This window comes from Megalopta genalis, chromosome 1, assembly GCF_051020955.1.
Source record: "Megalopta genalis isolate 19385.01 chromosome 1, iyMegGena1_principal, whole genome shotgun sequence".
NCBI lineage: Eukaryota > Metazoa > Arthropoda > Insecta > Hymenoptera > Halictidae > Megalopta > Megalopta genalis.
This window is the reverse complement of record NC_135013.1, coordinates 32,717,308-32,739,017: the sequence shown is the minus strand read 5'-3', so window position 1 is coordinate 32,739,017 and position 21,710 is coordinate 32,717,308. Positions and strand designations below refer to the sequence as shown.

General features: G+C 44.9%; 2 protein-coding genes across 4 annotated transcripts in view; one reads left to right on the top strand and one right to left on the bottom strand.

Annotated features, from left to right (window-relative positions):
• Positions 1 to 21,710, bottom strand: part of LOC117217963 (sex-regulated protein janus-A) — a 105,596-nt gene that overhangs the window by 77,782 nt on the left and 6,104 nt on the right. The gene's annotated exons all lie outside the window — the stretch shown is intronic.
• The window catches only part of LOC117217962 (phosrestin-2), a 77,384-nt gene that overhangs the window by 50,616 nt on the left and 5,058 nt on the right, over positions 1 to 21,710 (top strand). For all 3 annotated transcript variants that reach the window (XM_076525823.1, XM_033465898.2, XM_076525822.1), the window contains 3 exons: positions 10,191 to 10,338; positions 14,238 to 14,438; positions 15,175 to 15,338. In XM_076525823.1, coding sequence (XP_076381938.1) covers positions 10,191 to 10,338; positions 14,238 to 14,438; positions 15,175 to 15,338 — 513 coding nt within the window. The remainder of the gene's footprint in view (positions 1 to 10,190; positions 10,339 to 14,237; positions 14,439 to 15,174; positions 15,339 to 21,710) is intronic.

Below are 21,710 nucleotides of genomic sequence, written 5' to 3'. Positions count from 1 at the left end.
ACTGCTAATCGTTTTTGTTTCGCATCGAAACTGCTTCATGTTAGAAACCAATTACGAACATTACGATCACATAATTCAGAAATGAGAGGTTTACGTCATTTGAAGCAACGTTTTCCTTAGCGAGAATGCGATCCGCGGCTTCGTTTACGAGCTATTGACGAGAAACGGTGACCAATGAGAGGCGAGGTCAGCTGGCGCGAGATGGCCGAGCCAATCAGCGGGACTGCGCTTCGTGCGCGCGTTGACTGGGCGGGCTCGCGCCAGCAGAACTCGCCTCTTATTGGCCAGTGTTTTTCGTTAATAACTCGCAAACGAAGCCGCGGATTGCATTTTCGCTGAGGAAAAAGTTGCTCTAAATGGACTCAGGAACCCATATTTTCGGATTGCGAGGCATTTTTGGGATACTCTGTCTATGCTATAGTCCCGAGTGTCGGATGATCGGAATTCTACTGTATTGTTGTCGAGCTTCGTCAAGCCTTTCAAATCGGTCTCTCTCTCTTTCTCAGAGAGGTATCCGAAGGAACGAAAAATGCAGATTACTCCCGCGCTCTATCGAAAAACCACGTCCAACCACAACGTTCAACCTCAACGCGTTGCCCTCTACTCGACAGTCCGGCCGAATAAGTTCCTAATCGACTTATACTTGTTTAAAATCCGGTTACACTGTTTAGCAAGACAGTCGACCGAACCGGACGCGATCCCCGCGCGATTACGGCTATAATCCGCTTATGAATTTTCTCGGCCGCGATCACCGCGTCCGTGAAAGTCCGCCAAGTTTCGCGTATACTTCGCGAACCGCGCGGCCAAGGGAGAAACGAACGGCCAAGGATCAGAGAGTCAAGGCGACGCACCGAGCGCGCGGTACCATATTTCCATGCGGTTGAAGCCTGCACAACAAGTCCCGTTCGAACGAGATCTCCCGGAGAGCTGGTTCCGGCATGGCAGCGCGAGGCTGTCGGCTACGGCAGGGCGCGGCACGGCCTTGACACTGACCCTGACCTGCAGCCAGGTCGATCGGCTCCACGTCGAAATTATTTACCAGCCTCCTGGCTTCGTTTTCCTGGTGTGGCCTGACCCCGCGCGATAAATTATTTACATCTTGCCGGTGCGAGCCGTTTGATCAAGGCGGAATTGCATCTCGCCGAGGGACACGTACCTCTCGCATCATTATTCTAGCGGATAATAAACGAATCAATTTGCGACAGGTCGCGAGCGTATTCGGCGTGTGTCGCGCGTATCGATTCCGTGTTAAACTTTCAGCATCTCCTCCTATGCATCGGAAGATGCATACATCGGGCTATCCTGAAAGTCCGGCCTCGGGCGTGCACAAACTGCGCGATCATTCCTTCCATTAATCATCCATTGTTCGCATTGCGTGCATCGTTTGACTCGTCGCGACGCCGAAGCATACAACCGACAACGCTGTATTCGCGGTTTTAGAAAAAATGGAAGGTTATTAGAATATAGAAATCAATGGAAAATCATACTTTTTCGAAAGTATGTGTAGTCGTTGTCTGACGCGGTTTTTAGGCGTTAATTAATCGAACTAGGTCCCCGTTCAGGTGGAAAAGAACGATCACAATTTTAAGCAAAATAGAAATTATCCAAGTCAATCGTAAGCAACGCGTGTTACCCGCAAATGTCCTCTGTTAACATAATCGCAATAAATTGAAAATAACGCGCGACAATATCTTTAAATTCGCCTAAAGTCTTCGCAGTCTTGCGCTTCGCTTTTTCATCGCGAATGCATAAAATTCGCTGTCCAGTTGCAACCAACGAAGGACGAGCGCCTTGAAATAGCTCGATTAAGTATTAACTTTCGACCCAACGCTTTCGAGAAGCGGATCGCAAGAACCGGAGAGACAGTAGCGGGAAACACCTGCCACCGTTCAGTCGGAAGCGCCTTCTAAACGAATTGGTGCCGGTTAAGCGAGTTCCTGGAACTTCCGGGACACTCGAAACGATCTTAACCGACGTTCCAGACACCCGGAAGGATCTTCCATTCGCGGTCCTCCGCGTGTACCTAATTGGAGGAGACAGGATCCAGCAGCTCGGGGTGAGATCGATCGATAAACGAGCGGTTCGTCGCGGATACTTATTCATTGCCGGCATGTTTAATCGCGGAGCGGTCGTGTTGGTGACAACTGGCTCGCCTTTGAGACCAAAGAGCTCGCGCCAGGAGACACGGCTTGCGCCTCTGTTAAACGGGCTCGTTCGGAAATTAAACGTTCGCAATTATCCTCCCTTTGAAAACGTAAACCGTATCAACCGCGTCGCAAAAATCATAATAAACGACCGTGGAATTGTTAATTCCAACATCGAAACGGCGGGCTTTGACTCTCGCCGCCGCGTAATTAACACTTACGTTGCTTCATAAAGCGAACGAGCATATATTTGTGCCGATTTTTAGCGATTTTTATTACGATCTCCGACGAAGCGAAATTTGTTCGCAACGACTACCGTTCCATTATTTTCTAGGTTCTTCGTTACACCGATTGGCTATTCGCTCGTACAAGAGATTGTTATATTATATATAATAATTCTATTATATATATTATCATTATATTATTATATATATTATTATATTATTATTACTATATATAATATAAGAGATTATTATATTACTCGCATCGCAGATTTTTATGGAAAATAGAAACCAGATTAATCGCAACTCGTAGGCGCGATTAGGTGCGCATCGATCTCTTTCTCGAAGAATTCTCGCGGATCGAAGACGATACAACGATGTTTTCAAGTTCTTTCGCTATTTTACGAGCGCTTCAAATTCGCTGATTATTACGAATAGCTTGTTTTGTTAATAATTTCTAATTCGCGCCGAGATTGCGCACAAAACTGGACAATTCGAGAAGAGGAGCCACGATCAATCGAGCCTTGCGGCTCGTTTTTATAGCTAATAATCGTATCCCCTCTTCTAAAATTGTCCACTTTTTAATCTCAGCGCGGATTAGGGAGAAATTACTGTAAATAATCGGAGATCAAGCAGTTCGAGCCGCGTCGGAACGACGAGAGACATCTTCTCTCGCGTCGAGTCGCGGGAAACGCGCACGGAAATACGGCGAAAAATCCGCAGATTACCCGGAAGAATAGCCGATTCGGGGTGGAGGAAGGGGGAAACGGCTATCGTGTTCACCGCAACAGGATACTTTTCCGCGGAAAAGCGATAGATGCGGCATTCTCGCTGTGTGTTTCCCGCGTGCGCCTCGCCGCCGACATCTGATAGCCTACTCGAGACAAGAGTCCATCCGGCAGGAAACGCGATCGCTTTGGTGGAAAGACAAGTTCCGCAACGACGATACGTTTCGATTCGTTTCACCTTTGTTGTCGACTGCGCGGCGCCCCGCAACATCGATCGATAGGATCCGATGATGGGCGGCCGGTTGGCCGACGGCGGCGTTTACTGCATTGTTTTGTTTTTGTATATCAATCGACGGGCACGCTGCATCGAAAACTGGTATAGCCTGCAGTGCGACGCGGGGCATTCGATTCGATCCTGCCAGGAGATGACCCTGGCCTGCATCGATGCAGAACGGTCTGCACATGCACAAAGAGAGGCTCCTTCGCGTTGCTAATTCACCACCATGAATCCGCGTGTTCGGAAAAACTTGCGTCAACCGGGTCGCCGTCGTTGCATTTCATCGCCGTTTCCACCTTGAATCGAGGACGATTCTAGTAGGTTGTCGCGACAAGTAAGAATTAATAATATGTAGCGAGCATTTTGTGCAAGTATATAACGAAATTTATATTTATTATTTATTTATATACATATTTATTTTATATAGATATAATAAATATGTATATAAATAAATAATAAATATAAATAGATATGTATAAATAATAATAAATATAAATAAATATATATATATATGTATAATAATAATATAATATAATAAATAGTATAAAATATATATATAGCGAAAGCGTTGAAACGTTTGCTATTACAAAGCTATTACATTGCTTTAAACTCGGAAGAATGATTGAGACAGCAAATTGATATGCACGTAGATCCCGCAACTCGCGATTGGCGCAGACAATTATCATTTTCCATAAAAATCCGCATTCTGATAATAATCATTGAATAATCCTAACGGAAGCTTGGAAAATAATGGAACGTTTAAAACGGCATGATCAGATCGTTTCCATATGCTTCCGTTGTTCAACAATCGAACAAACGTTTTGGAAGACGACAATGCATTTCAAAGGCGTGCAGCGTCTGCCAGTGTATATTTGTATACAAATAGTTGCGGAGAAGATCCCAGGGCAACGTTTCCTTAAAGTTGGTACTGTATTCTAAGGTAAAGAAGGGAGATTGCCACCGAAGTGGCCGTTCAAATAGCGTGTAGACGGTTTCCCGGGACAGCACTCCCCTCGTTTTGGGAACTTTCCAAAACATAATGGAAAAATATTGTTCGAGTCGCGGTATAGATCATTCCAATGAAGTTTGGGAAACTTTGAACCAATTTTCCAAAGCGAGCTACTGCGACCGTTTGACGGCGAGGCGCAAATCAAGACGAAGTGGCGGAGAGTAAAAATAGAGGAAGTACAGAGGAAAATAGTAGAAAATAGTGGAAAGTAATGGGAAAACATTGTTGCTAGTTTAACCTGTTTGAATTGCTTGATAGATCCTGGGACAGTGCTTCAGTCTTCATTATTATTACTATTATTATTATTACTATTATTATTATTACTAATATTATTATTACTAATATTATTACTATTACTATTATTATTATTACTAATATTATTGCTATTATTATTATTGCTATTATTATTATTACTATTATTATTATTATTATTATTATTACTACTAATATTATTATCCATTTAATTATTTATTTATTTACTTACAAGCTGCTAGATCACTTTACATCGTACAAAAATACACAACACAATCCGGAACAAAATGAACATTACAGAGGATAAGATTCAACAACGAACCTAGTGAAATTTGTACCGAAAATAGTGTTTCCGAAGAAATAAAGCTTTTGGCCAAGCTTATTTGCCACCCCGGTGGCTCTTGTGACGCAGTTTCGAGAATCCAACGAAGTTAGTTCTACTTACGAGCAACACAAAAAAATTCCGAGTTCGGTAAAGTTTTACGGGACAGATTAAACAACTCGAGATTATGCGGGCAGTTCTTCAATTAAATGGTCGATGACTGGAACGTAAATAAAAGATCCGCGACGGTGCTCCTTTGCTCGTTCGTCCGTTATACACCGAAGTTCGAAGAACTTCGAACTGCTTTCTCGAAGCGACCTACGCTGATCATTTGACGGGGAAGGCGCAAATTAAGATGAAAAGGCTGCGAGTAAAAATAGAAGAGCAGTCGCAGGAAGGATGAACGATCAGCGATCGCGAGAATGTTGTCCGAGCCGGGAATTGTCCCGACGGTTTTTATTTTACTGCGAGGAAAGCCGACCCGGAAAGTCCTCGAGGTGGAAGCGAAGGATGATCGATGAGACCGGCTCTGAAAGCGAGGGTGGCTACACCTAATGAACTTCCATCCATTTAGTCCCTCGAACCTTGTCCTCCTCGCGAGACGGTCCCGCTCGCAGCGAATAACTTGCTCCCCGATCGGTACTTTCCATAAGAAAAAAAAAAGTAAAAATGTCAATCGTACGTCCACTCGAAGGCGTATCCCGGCCGCCGATACTTTATGCGACGGAGCAAACGAAGGACTCTCTTTTCAGCGCCGCTAATTGAAGGACGTTCCCGATAACAGGCTCGATCGTGCGAGCAGATACTTACAGGCTCTCTCGTGCCTGGCTTTCGCGTTCGTCCCGGGTTCGTTCGATCCGACGACCGAGACACCGACGACTCAACGTAATTGAAATTTTATTCCAGACGCCACGCATTATGCCAATTTGTGCTTCCTCCGACGGCGACGTCTCCTCGCGCCGACGACGTACAGTGGCCCGCAAAAGTGTTCCTGCGCCTTCCAGATGGCAGGAACTTTTTTCAAACTCAATGACTTGAATATTCCTTTTTTTGGGTGATAGAGGGATTAGTCTACTAGACGATGATCGAAGTGCTTTTTTTTTAATTTTGCTATTACTTGGGACGACAAAGAAAAAAGAAGCTCCCATTTTTTAACTTGCCTTTCGTACGTCTCTGCAGATTTCTTCCAGTTTTTTTTATCAAAATCGTGTTGAAACTGCGATTTTTGCTATCTTTAATTTGTCACATAACTCGATAACATTTTTCGATCTGCGAGAGGCATTTTTTAAATTTTCGTTACAAGCTCAAAGTTTAAAAAACAAGAGTTTTATTTTTCTTGTCAGTCCAAGTAACAGCGAAATTTAAAAACAGCATTTTGGTCATCGTCTAGTCGGCTAGTCCCGCAATCTAAAAAAAAAAGTCAAGTCAGTCCAGTTTTAGACGGTGTACGAACACTTTTGCAGGCCACTGTATTACGAAAGTAATAAAACAGAAGCACGGTAGAATCGTTCCCGTTCGACGAGAAAACGGGACGTCCTCGGAACGGCAGACTTCAAAGCGAGATGAAACTGCACGGTTGTTCACCGAAATAATAATACACCCCGGTAACGGTCGAAGGAAGCCAGGTGCTCCGCTGTAAAGATGAGAAAAATATGAGCCAAAGAGACACGGGGGGGAGGGAGACGCACAAACGACACGATTCGCGTCTCGAACGAGAGACGGCGAATTTCCGTTTTCGTGGCTTCGAGAAGTATTCGAGAGAAAACCAGAGTGGCTTTCGAGCGATTGCGGATCCGTTGATGGCGACTTTGAAGAACACTTTTCTCCGTGAAACACAATCTCGGAGATGATTTAAATCGCTTCGTCTCGACACCGATCGCGAAAGTTGCACGGGAATGCGCGCGGCTTGCGTCGCGTTTCTTTCCGCGTTCTTTCCGCAAGAATGCGGATCGCCTCTGCATCGTGCAACGGCATCGTCCGCCGATGAATAAAGAAGTATTCTACAGGGTGTCCCAAAAATGTCTCGCAATCCGAAAGTGGCGGATTCCTCGGGTCGTTTGAAGCAACTTCTTCCTTTACAACAATGTTCTCCGAGGCACCGTTAACGAGTTGTTAACGAAAAACAGTGACCAATGAGAGGCGAGCTCGGCTGGCGCGTGGCGACCGAGCCAATGAGCGGAACCGGGCTTCGTGCGCTGGCTGACTGGGCCGCCTCGCGTCAGCCGTACTCGATTCTTATTGGTCACTGTTTTTCGTTAATAACTCGCAAACGAAGCCGCGGATTGCATTTTCGCTAAGGAAAAAGTTGCTTCGAATGATCTCAGAAACCCACATTTTCGGATTGCGAGGCATTTTTTGGGATAACGTGTATACTGTACAACGAGTTCACAAGTCCTTTCGAACCATCCTACCTAAAAATCGTACCAGGTCAGGTCATTCTCCCGCAGGATCGTTTCCTCCGGAGACGGGAAAGAACGGCCCGCAGTCGCCGGCCGGAGGACGATCCTCGGGGACACCGGGCTCGGTTATTTGCGAAAGTGCATTAGCATCGTTGGCAAGTTCGCCTCGTTTACATTCCTGAGCATAATTTGATCGGCTCCCAGAGGACCCGGAGATGCGCGCACGACAGCCATGAAAAATTCCCGTTAATTCTGTTCGCGTATCCCGCGGCGCGTGTCCCTTCAATGCCCGTTAATCAGAGTCGCGGGAGAAAATGTAACCACGTCGCACGCTCGGCCGGGTGTGTGTTTATGCAAATATCGCGAATCCGTCGCTGAAACGCCGAATGCAGTTTCCGGCTGCATAGTCGGTGTATTCCGAAAGCGGCACAAAAGGCGCGCGAGCACTCTGCACACCGGGCCGCCATTTCAGCCTCCTCGAGGAAATGTTTCGCACGCGGACCTGCAGTTTGCCTAACAGATTCGTTTACCAATTTAATTTCGTTGTTCACCGGCGAACCGGCCCGTCCCGATGAAAGACGAATAATCAATGTTGCAAATGTCTCTTTTGAAGGGAGCTCGCGAAAATGCTCCCGGAACGAACTCCGTCGGCTGCGATGGACCCGAGAGCTCAATTCCAAACTTAGATTGTTTTACAGATTGACGCCAGCCATTAACATGTTAACTGACATTTTGCACTGCGATTTCTGCCGCGTCCGCGTTCATTAAACGCTTGTTCGCCGACAGATTATTCACCATATTTCATGTTTCCCAACCCTCTGCTTTTATATTCCGAGCGCATCCTAGGCGAAAATCGGATTCGTTTGGATCGTGTCGTGTCGCGTGACAAATCGATTCTGAAAGAGCTGGTTTAGGATTCGCGTTGCTATTTGGCGGCCGGTCGACGTGTCAAAGGTTAGCGACTGCGAAAGGAAAAAGCCCGGGGAACGGATTCATAAGGTCGTTTCACGGACAGCAGAGTACGTTGCGACGTTCGTGACGCGTTTAAAGGTGGCAACGCGATAAAGCTGAAAGGCGTTTCGCGCGGCTCATCAATCATGCATGCGGGAGCTGTTCGAAGTCGGGGAACGAGAAGAAAAAAAAGGGGACAGCGACGCCTAAGCGGCCCGGTGGAAAAAAACCGAGCGAAAGAAGATAGACCGACGAATCTGTTCCGGGAGTTCTTTGACGCCAGAGCGAAATCAGCCGCTGATAAAAACCTACCGGTGAAGGGGGGGGGGGAGGGGTGAAACGGGGGTGAAACGATTCTCAATTAAATATCAATCGCCCAGAACGATTCGTTCGCCGATTACTGCTTCGCGCAGTTTTTTCCCGTCGGCGGATTTTCTCGGATTTAAATCGCGCTAATGAGAAAAAATTCGTTTGAACACTCCGCTCGCGAATCGTACGTTTTTATATGGAGGAAATTTAATCCAGTTATTGGCGGTGCGCAGGGTCGAACATTATTCGAACGGTTTCCAATAAATACTAAGTAAATGAATAATCTAAGATAATTATCCGAGCGAATAGCTTTTCTGGCGAACATTTTTATTCGGATAACGATTATTCATTTATTCGTCGTCGATAATTCGAATAAATTACTCAAACGGAGATCGTAAAATTATTCGAACAATAATGCGAACAATCGTTTAATAATAATGCGAATAATCGTTAATAACGAATTTGATAAAAATATATTTATACGAATACGGGATCATTTCAATTGCAACTGCTTATGAAACCATAAAATTGCCGACGGGATGAATCGATGAACTATGTAAAAAAAAGACACTTTATATTCCATCACTTTATTAAAATTGTTTAATCTCCGTATGAATCTCTGCACTGATATTATCGGGGGAAATTTTAATCTAGAGAAAGTTTTATTCGCTCGCGTATTAACTCGATAGCGACGAACGAAATTTTTGTTCGCTAGTCTTCGTCGTCTATTTGCGATTATTCGAAAAACTGAAATTAAATCTTGCGATACCGATCCTCTAAAAAAATCCGACAATCAAAGAACCACAGGAATTACGATAAAAAGTGTTCGCAGTGCGCGATCGACTCGAACTTACGCGCAACGATAATATCGACCGACGAACAAAGGTCTGCGGGATCAAACAGCAGAACAAACAGCGGAAATAAACGCGTCGTAGAGCGAAGAGCGAAGGCATCAAAGGATCCGTAACCAAATTAGAGACCTCAAGAAGGCCGCGGGCTGATTGAACGAGAGACAGCGAGAGGACAGTTCGATGCTTGTCTTTCGGAATCAGGCTTCCCAGGGAAATTGAGAGAGGATCAACAGACGCAGCTGTTGCTTTATCCAAGAAAATCGCGAAGAATCTTCGTCCTTATCGAGCAGCAAACTTTCCTGTGCTATCAGCGCCAGGACCGCGGCTAATTAGCGGCACGACGCGCGGGCTAATCGCGCGGCGAAACCGCGAGCATCGAATTCTCCGTCGGGCAACGAAGCAATTAACGAGCCAGGATAAGCCGTGGAATCGGCTGGATCCGGCTAGCATGGGAACGAAATGATCTGACGGCTGCGTGCCTCGTAAAATCATAAAGCCAGATGTTAACGAGGCCGCGCGCGCCCGAATTAGCTCGGTTTATCGGCGCGTCCGAGCCCGGATTACGGCGACACCGGGATAATCGTGCCGATTCTTTCCCGAATAATAATTTGGACCGGTTCCAGCGGCGTTATTTTAACGATCAACCAGTCGATCGGGGATCATAGATCGTTACGGAGGACCCGGGACGTACGTGGCACTAACGAAAATCTTCTTCGATCGATTTCAGGAGGCGATCGTCAGGAAGCTCGGTCCCAACGCTCACGCTTTCACCATGGTGATCACCCCATTAGCACCCCCGTCGGTGCAATTGGTCCCGGCGAAGGAGTACAATGGTGCGCCCATAGGGAGCAGCTACGATGTCCGGATCTACGTGGGTGAGTCGAACGAATTTCGGACTTGCTCGTGCAAACGATTTTACGACATCGGTCCCGGATAACGCTTTACGGCGCGCGAACGAGGTTCCTTTCGGCTTTGCTTTACAGTCCGCTGCAACGAACCGTCGCGCATTCTTCGCTGTTCGCATTTTTCACGGAACGTTCATCTTTTGTCATTCGCACGCGTTTAACGTTACCCGCGTTTGTTCTCGCGCGTAGAGCTCTTTTTACTGCTCCGTTCTCTTTGTTTGTTTCGAAGCTACGTTAACGTCTGTCTTGCGACAGCTCTGTGGATTATCGTTGGAAAAACTGTTACAAAGAACTGGACGGGAATAAAAGATACATCTAGCTCGTGTTCGGAGGACGGAAATATTCGCGAAGCAACACCGCCGCGTTTTGTAATAGCAGCGAAGTTGACTGAAAAATGGGAACCGGTACCGTCATTCGATAGCTTCATTGTCGGTAGGTAAGCCGACTGGGCAAATTTTATTCGAGGTAAAAATACAAAAAAATAATTACTCGAAACGCGATCCGGTTCGGCCCGTTGTTTAAAAGTGAAAATAATATTCGTTCGAGGATAAAGCGATTTGAAACAACGATTTCTGTATTTTAGATTGAAAATAATAATGAACAGAATGATTTTATCTCATAGAAATCCTCGCCGCAAATTGGTTTAAAACAATGCTGCTGTCACGAGAAAATAATCCACAAAATTATAATCAACGAGATTTTACTTTATGATAACTTTGCAACAATCTATTCAAAGCGATGTTCTCTACGCGAGGAAATAATCAACAAAATATCTCGAGGAATCTCGACGAAAGCATTTCTTTGAAGCAAAAACGTGCGAACCAGCAACACAAACATTGAATTTAATATTACGATTATTCTAAATAATTAATTCGCACAATTATGAAAAAAATATGATTTCGAATGCGACCAGGTCCGTCCGCGAGCTGGTTATTTATTATTATGTCGACAGGATCGGCCAACCAAGGTCCAAGCGCGGTTAAATTTCAGCTAACGAGAGCTCACAAGAGCCTATCGTAGTAGGCTATTGTTTAAAGCAAAAACGTGTGAACCAGCTCCAAACATTAAATTTAACATCACGATTGTTCCGAATAATTAATTCGCACAATTATGAAAAAAATGAGATTTCAAATGCGACCAGGTCCGCCCGCGAGCTGGTTATTTATTATTATGTCGACAGGATCGGCCAACCAAGGTCCAAGCGCGGTTAAATTTCAGCTAACGAGAGCTCACAAGAGCCTATCGTAGTAGGCTATTGTTTAAAGCAAAAACGTGTGAACCAGCTCCAAACATTAAATTTAACATCACGATTGTTCCGAATAATTAATTCGCACAATTATGAAAAAAATGAGATTTCAAATGCGACCAGGTCCGCCCGCGAGCTGGTTATTTATTATTATGTCGACAGGATCGGCCAACCAAGGTCCAAGCGCGGTTAAATTTCAGCTAACGAGAGCTCACAAGAGCCTATCGTAGTAGGCTATTGTTTAAAGCAAAAACGTGTGAACCAGCTCCAAACATTAAATTTAACATCACGATTGTTCCGAATAATTAATTCGCACAATTATGAAAAAAATGAGATTTCAAATGCGACCAGGTCCGCCCGCGAGCTGGTTATTTATTATTATGTCGACAGGATCGGCCAACCAAGGTCCAAGCGCGGTCCATTTTCAGCTAACGAGAGCTCACAAGAGCCTATTGTAGCAGGCTATTTTTCGGAATCCGGCGTTTCACGGAAGAATTTAGCATGATCCGTTGTCGGAGAACGGGACAAACGAGCGTTGATTGCGCGATCTATCCCCGGCTGTTCGCGAGCAGGCTCGGGCTCGTAGTTCCTCGTTTGTAAAGTCACCGACTTAACAATCCCCGGCCCGTATTACGGTCGTGCGCCGCAAATTCAATTATCCCGGTGCCAACCCGCACCGTCAAGGCACCGGGCACGGTCGACCGAGTTGCCCACCGCGGCAGTGTTTTCGGTAAATAACTGTGGCCAGACGATCTCTAAACTCTCGCCACCCTCGAAAGAAACTCGGTCGTTTAACCTTTCGATCCTTTACGCTGGAAGCTGTTTAACGCGGATCAACGCGGGCATTTGTCCTGACCTAACATTTTCGGTCCGTGTCCGCGTCGTTTCCGTTTCTCGTTTATACGAAACTCAGAGCGCATTTATACTCGCGCTAGTTGTTCAACTTCTCGGCGATTTGTCGAATGAAAACTGATTTAGGAACGTAAACCTTGTTGCGAACCATGGCACTGCAATTTTCGACCTTGACAAGGTCGTCGAAAATTCGTATGCATATTCGCTAATAATGTACCGTGTTTTGGAGAACAGGTGGTTCTCTCTCATCCGACTCGACTTCCGAGGAAAAATATTTATTTAACCCTTTCGCTACGGCTGCTCCATCCGCCGAAGTACCGTCACTGAACGGAAACTCGCTCCAGAAATACGCACAGTGCGCGTGTTGTTCTAAGTCTTAAATAATAACTGCGCCGAATAAAACAATCGTTGCTCTAATGTAACAAGTATATTTAGATTTTTAATTTAAAAAGACTTACAAAATTATAGATAACGTAGGTATTTATATAATTACAAAGCCTAACGGTTAAATGTTTAATACAATTAATAACGAGACGAAAATTATTAGAAGATAATAATATGTGAAAACTAATAATATAATTCTATGCGATATATTTGAAACATCGCGAATCCGTTCTTTTATCATTTTTGCTACAAATTACACATCTGCGTCTTCTGTATACACTTCATCTATCATATGCGGCGCTCGGCGCGAAAGGGTTAACAATACTTAATCTCCGAAATACGGTAAAATATCAGCATCTTCGCGTGGCCATCGTGCCGGCAGTCTAAAGATTAACGTTGTCACTCCAGTGAAACGATTAAATCGATCAAATCGATCTACAGTAATGTCTCTCTAATTGACGCCCAGATTGCGCACAAAAATGGACAATTTGGGAAGAGGAGATACGATTATTCGAGCCTTGCGGTTTATTTTTATAGTTATAAATTGTCCACAATTATAAAAACGAGCCGCAAGCTTCGAATAATCGTATCTCCTCTTCCCAAATTGCCTAATTTAGTGGACAATCTGAGCGTCAGTAAGGGAGACATTACTGTATTCGTTGCAACTGCGTAGAAAAGATGAAGAATCGTGACTTAGTATCCTCGGATTCGCCAGTTTCAAGTCCGAGCTCCGAACATTTCTAGGAGAGATCACTATGTACAGTAAATTCTCTCTAAATGACGCTCAGATTGTCCACAAAAATGGACAACTTGAGAATAGTAGATACGATTGTTCGAGCCTTGCAGCTCGTTTTTATAGTTGTTGACAATCGATAACCATAAAATCGAGCCACAAGGCTCGAACAATCGCATCTCCTCTTCCCAAATTGTCCAATTTAGTGGACGATCTGAGCGTCAGTAAGGGAGACATTACTGTATTCGTTGCAACTGCGTAGAAAAGATGAAGAATCGCGACTTAGTATTCTCGGATTCGCCGGTTTCAAGTCCGAGCTCCGAACATTTCTAGGAGAGATCACTATGTACAGTAAATTCTCTCTAAATGACGCTCAGATTGTCCACAAAAATGGACAATTTGAGAATAGGAGGTACGATTGTTCGAGCCTTGCAGCTCGTTTTTATAGTTGTTGACAATCGATGACCATAAAATCGAGCCACAAGGCTCGAACGATCGCATCTCCTCTTCCTAAATTGTCCAATTTAGTGGACGATCTGAGCGTTTTCAAGTCCGACCTCTCGGAGATTTCCGAGAGAAATTAGCGTATCTTGTTCCGGATTGTATGTCGAGAATCGTAAATCGAATACTTAAAAGCCGGTTTTGTGTGCGCAGCGGAGCAACCGGACGAGAAATTGCAGCGAGGAACGACTGTCAGCATGGGCATCCGAGTTATTCAACGAACTACCAAACCTCCACTGCCAGCGTGCACAGTGTACACCGTGCCGGTGTCTGAAAGCCCGTCAACGGACCCGAGAAGCCAGGTTTGCAAAACCAGAGTCTCGTTCGCGGAGAACGAGATCGCCGAAGACCAGGGTGAGTCCGCTTTTCTGTTCCGCGGCGATTTAACGATTTAACGCGATTTAACGCGATTTATCGTGGCAGTGCTAATTTCGATTGCCCGCTGTATTACGAACGATTCTGCTGAAAATCGACCCTTGGGAGCATTGTCTCGAATCGCGAAATCGGCGACGTCGCAGCGATTTTATGTTCGAATCGCGTACCATCGCGAGAATGCTCACTATCTCAAGAAATCTCCGCAAAATGATTATTTCGATTTGTTCGATCAATTCTTCGTTCTTCGGAAATATCTGATTTATATATTTTTCAAGTAAATTCAATTGGTCTATCTTCGAAATAAATAACGAAGAAGCGAGAAGCGATTTTTTGAATCGCTTTAAGCGCGACGATGTAACTTCCCACTGCGACAGAACAGTGTCCCCATTGTGAAACGAGCGGAACGAAAGTTAAAAAATTAAGTCTTGCGACTCGCGTTGCACTATAAACTGTTATTTAAACGTGAACAAATTTCATAGTGCGCAAATCCTTATGGAACACGATATAGTAATTTTTAGCACCGCTTCGGAGTGTCGCGGCAAAGAGTTAATGTTCTTCTTTTTTTTAAATTCTTGGAGCCACTGCGGATCCGCGCGCGATAAAACCCGGACCCGCGTCTATCGCGTGGCCAGAAGCCAAAATAATCTCGTGTTATCTAACCAGAGCGGAGCAGAAACGTCGGGATAAATCAAAATTCGGCGTATCTCGGTTGCAGAGAACAGCGGCTCGTACGCGGCGGTGGAGAAGCCGTTTCTGTTCGGCGACGGCCGCGTCCGTTTGGAAGGGAAGCTGGATCGCGCGATCTACGCCCACGGGGACTCGATCGAGGTGCAGATCCACGTGATCAACAACAGTAGAAAGTCGGTGCGGAGGATCAAGGTGAGAAACGCTCCGCTATCGGGGACTGGATTCGATGTCCGCGTTTTATTCGAAGTGCTTCGAAAATATTTTCGTCGAAGGTCTCGACGTCCTGCTAATTAGTCGCGACGCAAAGCTTCTGGAAGCTTCAGAAAGCTTCGGAAAGCCTCCGAAGGCCTTCGGAGCTATAATGTTCACCCGGTAGACCCACCGCACCGCTGCGCGGAACTCTCTGCGCGTGCGTCGCCGCCCCACTCCTCGCGTAGCTACTTCTCCTGTGAACACTGACCGCGATAGCACCGCGACTCCGGGAGCATCGCGGATTCATATTTAATTAATTAATCACTAATAAGGACGCCAGGCAGAAAGGATGGAAGCTCGACGAGATGAAAGTCTCGAACGGTAAAGAAGCTCTAACTCGAACAGCAACTGGTTCCGACGATGCCGCAGAAGTATTTGTCAAAGTGAAAACAGTCGATCGACAACTTGATCGACAGGTGGAAGAGCTTCATCGAACGGTAGCCGATATCTCGATAATTGAAAATCGCGGCCCACGGCCGGAGTGAAACCGTCTCAATCTGCACGCGGAAGACGCGGCCGCGGGTCGTGCTGAGAAATTCATCTCGCGGGTCTCGGACGAGAGAGGAATAATCGTTCACCGGGACGATCGCAGCCGAGCTGCCTCGTTTGCCCGGTTTCCCGTCGGCTCCACGAGTTTCCGGCCCCCGTTCCGGGCCGTTCCCGCGAGCATAATCATCCCCGGGGACCGAATTGTTGCGCGACAGTACGAGAACGCGGGGGTGGATCGTGGGCGGCGTCGTTCGATCTCCCGCGAACGCGCATCATGGAATAAACATGAGTCGCGTGCTCCAGCCGAACCGCCGCCCCGTTATCCTGGAATCTGAAAGCTCGCGGAGTCGACGGTGCCGTGAAACCGCCGCGCTACCACCATAAACCAGAAGCGGAATCCGACGGCGCGTCTGACTGCGCGCCGACCTATTCCACTGCGACGGAGGCCAGACCTCCGTTATTTACAACGTCGACGTTACGCCGGTGCTTATAAAATCGTGATCGCGTCGTTTCGCGACGGCGCAGCTTGTAAAAACTGCGTCGAGATTGTCGAGTGCAAAACGACGTCGCCTGGAACGTCGCAGGCGACGTCGTAGTCCCCGACTCGATTTCTGGGTAATACGTTTCTGTTTGCTCGTCCGAGGACTCCTCGATCCCGTGGATTCTTCTTATGGAGAACGGATCTCGCGGATCTTTCCAGGAGCTTTCCGTTTCCCTTGGTATTAACGCTGTGTTTGCGGAGCACTGGGAGCAGCTGTTACATAAACGTTATGCATACAGTAGATTCTATGTAATTGACGCTCGGATTGTGCATAAAAGTGGACAGTTTGGGAAGAGGAGATGCGATTGTTCGAGTCTCGCAGATCATTTTTATGGTTGTTGAAAATCGGTAATTCTAAAAACGAGCCCGAACAATCGTAACTCTCCTTCGCAAATTGTCTATTCTTGTGGACAATCTGAGCGTCAATTACAGAGAATTTACTGTACAGTAATGTCTCTCTAATTTACGCTCGGATTGTGAGCAAAAATGGACAATTTTGGAAGAGGAGATACGATTGTTCGAGCCTTGTGGCTCGAAATTTATGGTTATCGATTGTCAACAACTATAAAAACAAGCTGCAAGGCTCCAATAATCGTATCTCGACTTCCCAAATTGTCCATTTTTGTGGACAATCTGAGCGTCATTTAGAGAGAATTTATTGTATATAGTAATCTTTCCTAGAAATATTCGGATGTCGGACTTGAAACGGGCAGATCTCCGAGAATTCTTAATAGAAATACATAGTAATGCTAGAATAAAAACGATGACTTAACTTTCTTATTTCTAATTTTTTGCCACGATTCGAGGGCAATTCCGAGGCCACATGACGCGGATTCGAGGGCAACTCGGAGGTCACGTGACACGAATCGAAGACAATTTGAAGGCCACGTAACACGATTCAAAGGCAATTCGGAGGCCACGTGACACGATTCAATGACAATTTGAAGGCCACGTAACATGATTCGAAGGCAATTCGGAGGCCACGTGACACGATTCAATGACAATTTGAAGGCCACGTGACACGATTCGAAGGCAATTCGGCAATTGACCCTTAGCATCGACGTAGCAGTAAATTACATAGACACAGGACTAGCACAGAGAAATTCACAGCGACCCGAAATTTGGCATTTCCGGGAGAAAGTACTGTACATCTATTCAGATGTTTAGCGATTTTTATCGTAATATACAGCGAGAAGCAAGACTGGATCTCTTTTAAAACAGGACTAAACGCCTCGAATTATCTTTACAAGACTCGAATAATAATCTGTGTAACTTTGCTATTCCTTGGAATATTCTCAAATTACCGACGGAATTTTCAGCATGCACACAAGTCACCGAAATTCACAAAAAACGTGTTTATTCAATTTTCGTTATAGGCTCCGATAAAAAGAAAGAAAAAGATTAAAAAACGTGCCTTTTATCTTTTTCTATTTCAATAGAAATTGTACGAAGTTCGGTTAATTCTGATCTCGTCGTTGCTACGAAACAATGTAAATTTGCAGCGATCACGGGTCGACAGTTGCAGCGTTAAGGCGAGACAACGTAACGAAACCGAGACCAGGAAAGTTCTACGCGTTCCAAAGGATCGCAAGGCGGTTGTGCTTCGCGGTGATGATGAGGATAATAAAGTGTGCAATAAAGCGCCCGGCCGCGGGTTGTAACACGTTTAATTGCACCACCCCGGCGTCGTGTTTCCTCGATAAACGATCCGTCTGTAAACCGATCGATTCGGACGAATCGACGGGCGGCGGGAAACGAGGACGAAATATACGCGGGAAGAGTAAAGAGAAGAAAGAAAGTTCGCGAAGATTGTCGGATCGTTGAATGGAGAGGCGTTAAGAAGACCACCCACTTCGAAGTTCGGTTCGAACCGTTTCTGTATGCAGAGTGCGCCCGGGATCCGGTGAGATATGCAGCGCCTGTTGCGTCTGACCATCGACGGTCCACTATCACTTGCGCCCTTGTTCCCATTCAGCCCGCTCCCCTTTCGAACTTCCGAGCTGCTCGAGAGAACTCGGGCACAGAAGTCGAAGTATTAATTAAAGATAGCTGCCTCGAGCCGGCCCCCTCGCTTCTTACGCATTCACCGAACGAACAACGCCCATTCAATTTCTTTGCATCTTCAGAGGCTGCGCGAGTCGCGTCGCCGACGCCGAAGAATAATTACATTTACCTTTCCCGTCGCTCGAGCACGCGAAATCTTTGCTTCTCATCTCGGACACCGTGCGTTGCGGCTTTCGCGCTTCAAAGTAACGGCCGTAATTGGATGAAGTGGACGGAGCTTTTATTCCGCGAAACTTAATGAAATGGAGAAGCAGTGTTGCCCCTCCGCGGACATCGCTTCCTTTGAGGTTACGTTAAATCGTGCGGAATGTAATTTCAACATTTTTTTTTGCTCTTGAGAGAACTTTCGGAGGGATATATGCATTTTCTATTTATTTACTTATTTATTGATTATTATTTGTATATATAATTTGTATATATAAAATAATAATTTATATAATAATTTATATATACAGTGTATCCCAAAAATGTCTCGCACTCCGAAAGTGGCGGGTTCCTCGGGTCATTTGAAGCAACTTTTTCCTTTACAAAAATTTTCTCCGAGGCACCGTTAACGAATTATTAACGAAAAATAGTGACCAATGAGAGGCGAGCTCGGCTGGCGCGAGGCGACCGAGCCAAAGAGCGGAACTGGGCTTCGTGCGCTGGTGGACTGGGCCACTGTTATTGGTCACTGTTTTTCGTTAATAACTCGTTAACGGTGCCTCGGAGAAAATTTTTGTAAAGGAAAAAGTTGCTTCAAATGATCCAAGGAACCCGCCAATTCCGGATTGCGAGACATTTTTGGGAGAACCTATACATAAATATATAAATATAAATTAATAATAAATAATAGTTTATATATAATAATCACTTATTATTAATTAATTGATGTAATTTAATTTCCATTTTCTATAAATTGCGAAACAATTACGCAAATTGTATGTCAACGTCGCCGAAGCGGTCGAAGATGAATTTGCAGTCAAAGCGCGGGCGTCGCGCAGGGAAACGGAAGTTTCCGCGGCGTAGGAGCCAATTAGCGTGAAACTTTGCGCCGAAATAGCATAATGGGCAGCATTAGCGAGCAGAGAAGCACGGGGTATTTTGTAAACGGAGAGGAAACTAAGCCCGACAACAGAAATGCGTGCGCGCACCTCGCCTAATCCCATTGCGAAACCGTATCCTCGGATCGTTGTACGGAATGTATATGGTAGAACTCTGACCAGCGGACGTTGCATTAGAGCGGGAAACACCCGCTCGGGAACGTATCTACGTCTCGATCCGGTACCTGCCATCGTAAGCTCGGAATTTGTGCCGCTGTTTAACCGTGCGGGTCCCAGGGGTCATTGAAAAAACACGGTCGAAAAATGGCGAACGGCGCGATAGCGCTTGTCCCTTAATATGCTATCATAATATCACATGGTATATTATATTAAATATGTATGCTATAATATTATATTATATATTTTATATTATATATATTATATTATATATATTATATTATATTATATTACATTATATGCTATAATATTATATAGTATATTTTATATTATATATATATTATATTACATTATATGCTATAATATTGTATAGTATATTTTATATTATACATATATTATATTATATTACAATATATTATATTTTGATATACTGTTAGTTTATAAATATCTCAAGTTTCATTCGATAAAAATGATTGACGAGATAACAATTAAATACAAAACGAATCAGTTTTGTATTATTTGCACCGACACTGATTTTTCAAGTTACAGCTACGTTTTCACAATTAACTTTCAACCCTTGACTACTACAGCTACCAAAACTTATTACTTTATTATTAACATAAAAGCGATAGATAAGAAAATCAAGACGTTCATTACTTTACAATTTCTCTTCCAACTGTATTATCATCGCAGGTAATTAAGGGTTGAAATTAAACGAACGAAATGCAACTATGATTTTTAGAGAGCGAAAGATTTAAACCAATCGATACCACAGTAAATTTCAGTCATCAACCATCGGTCTCGTTAATTAAATAACATTGACATCCCGAGTATTTTTGGGACTGATGCTCGATTTCACAACGGAAGAGCACAATACGCTTTAACCGCGAAATATATATATATATATATATATATATATATATATATATATATATATATATATATATATATATATTTAAAATTGAATTGAATTGAAATGAATATTGAAATATATATACATATACATATAATAACCGCGAATAACCTCGACATTTGGCAGAACGTTTCGTTGCTTCGCAAGGATTTGCCGGAGAGTGCTCGCTGCGTATCTCGCGAAGGGCCCCGCCGAGAAGTTCAGGGAGCACACGACCAGTCTTCCACGAAATCTCCCCTAAATTTGCCAGACAAACATCTTAATTGCCGGCCGACATACTCCGGCCCGGGGAACGTATCGCCTTGATTTGAATGAAAAGACCGTTTGCGTAGTGAAAAACCGCGCGGGCCGAATGCAAATGCCGCGGCCCACGCGGGGAGGAGGAGGAGGACACGGACCAGTTTGCGAGACCGTCGTTAAGATGCGGGATCGCGAGCAGAGAAAAGATAGCGGAGAGGAAGAAGCTCCGTGGAGACACGCCGAGTAGCTTTCGCTGCCGCGACTCTCCGCCACGGCTGATAAGTAGACTGTGGATTTTACGCGCTTATGGAATTTGTCCTCGGGTTCCGATCTATCTTTGGAACAGGGCCGAGAGCGAAGGAATTCCTTTACGACGCCAATATTTATAAATTGTTCCGTATCCGCGCGGAGATCTGATACGCGTCGCTCGCTGAATTATTGTAACGCTTGACCTTCTCCGATAAAACGCTGTTTCCCTGTGCGCTTTGTTCGCGGAGTAGATAAACGAGGATCGTCGATTTCCTCTTTGGAAACACGAGCGGACACGAGGCAGACTCGCTATGAAGATTTCGTACGTGGTCTGCTAAGTATAAATGAGCCGTTTATTTTTAAAGTGGCATAGGTCACGAAATTATTTATACTGAGAAAAATATCAGTATCCTGAGATAACAAATACAAGTAAATTTCGTTAATATCTCGCAAACGAAGCCGCGGATTGCATTCTCGCTAAGGAAAAAGTTACTTGAAATCACCTCGGGAACCTTCCACTTCCGGATTACGAGACCTTTTTGCGATTCCCTGTAGTTTTCGATCGTCAGCAACGATAAAAACGAGCCGACTTAATATAAATTAAATATATATAATTA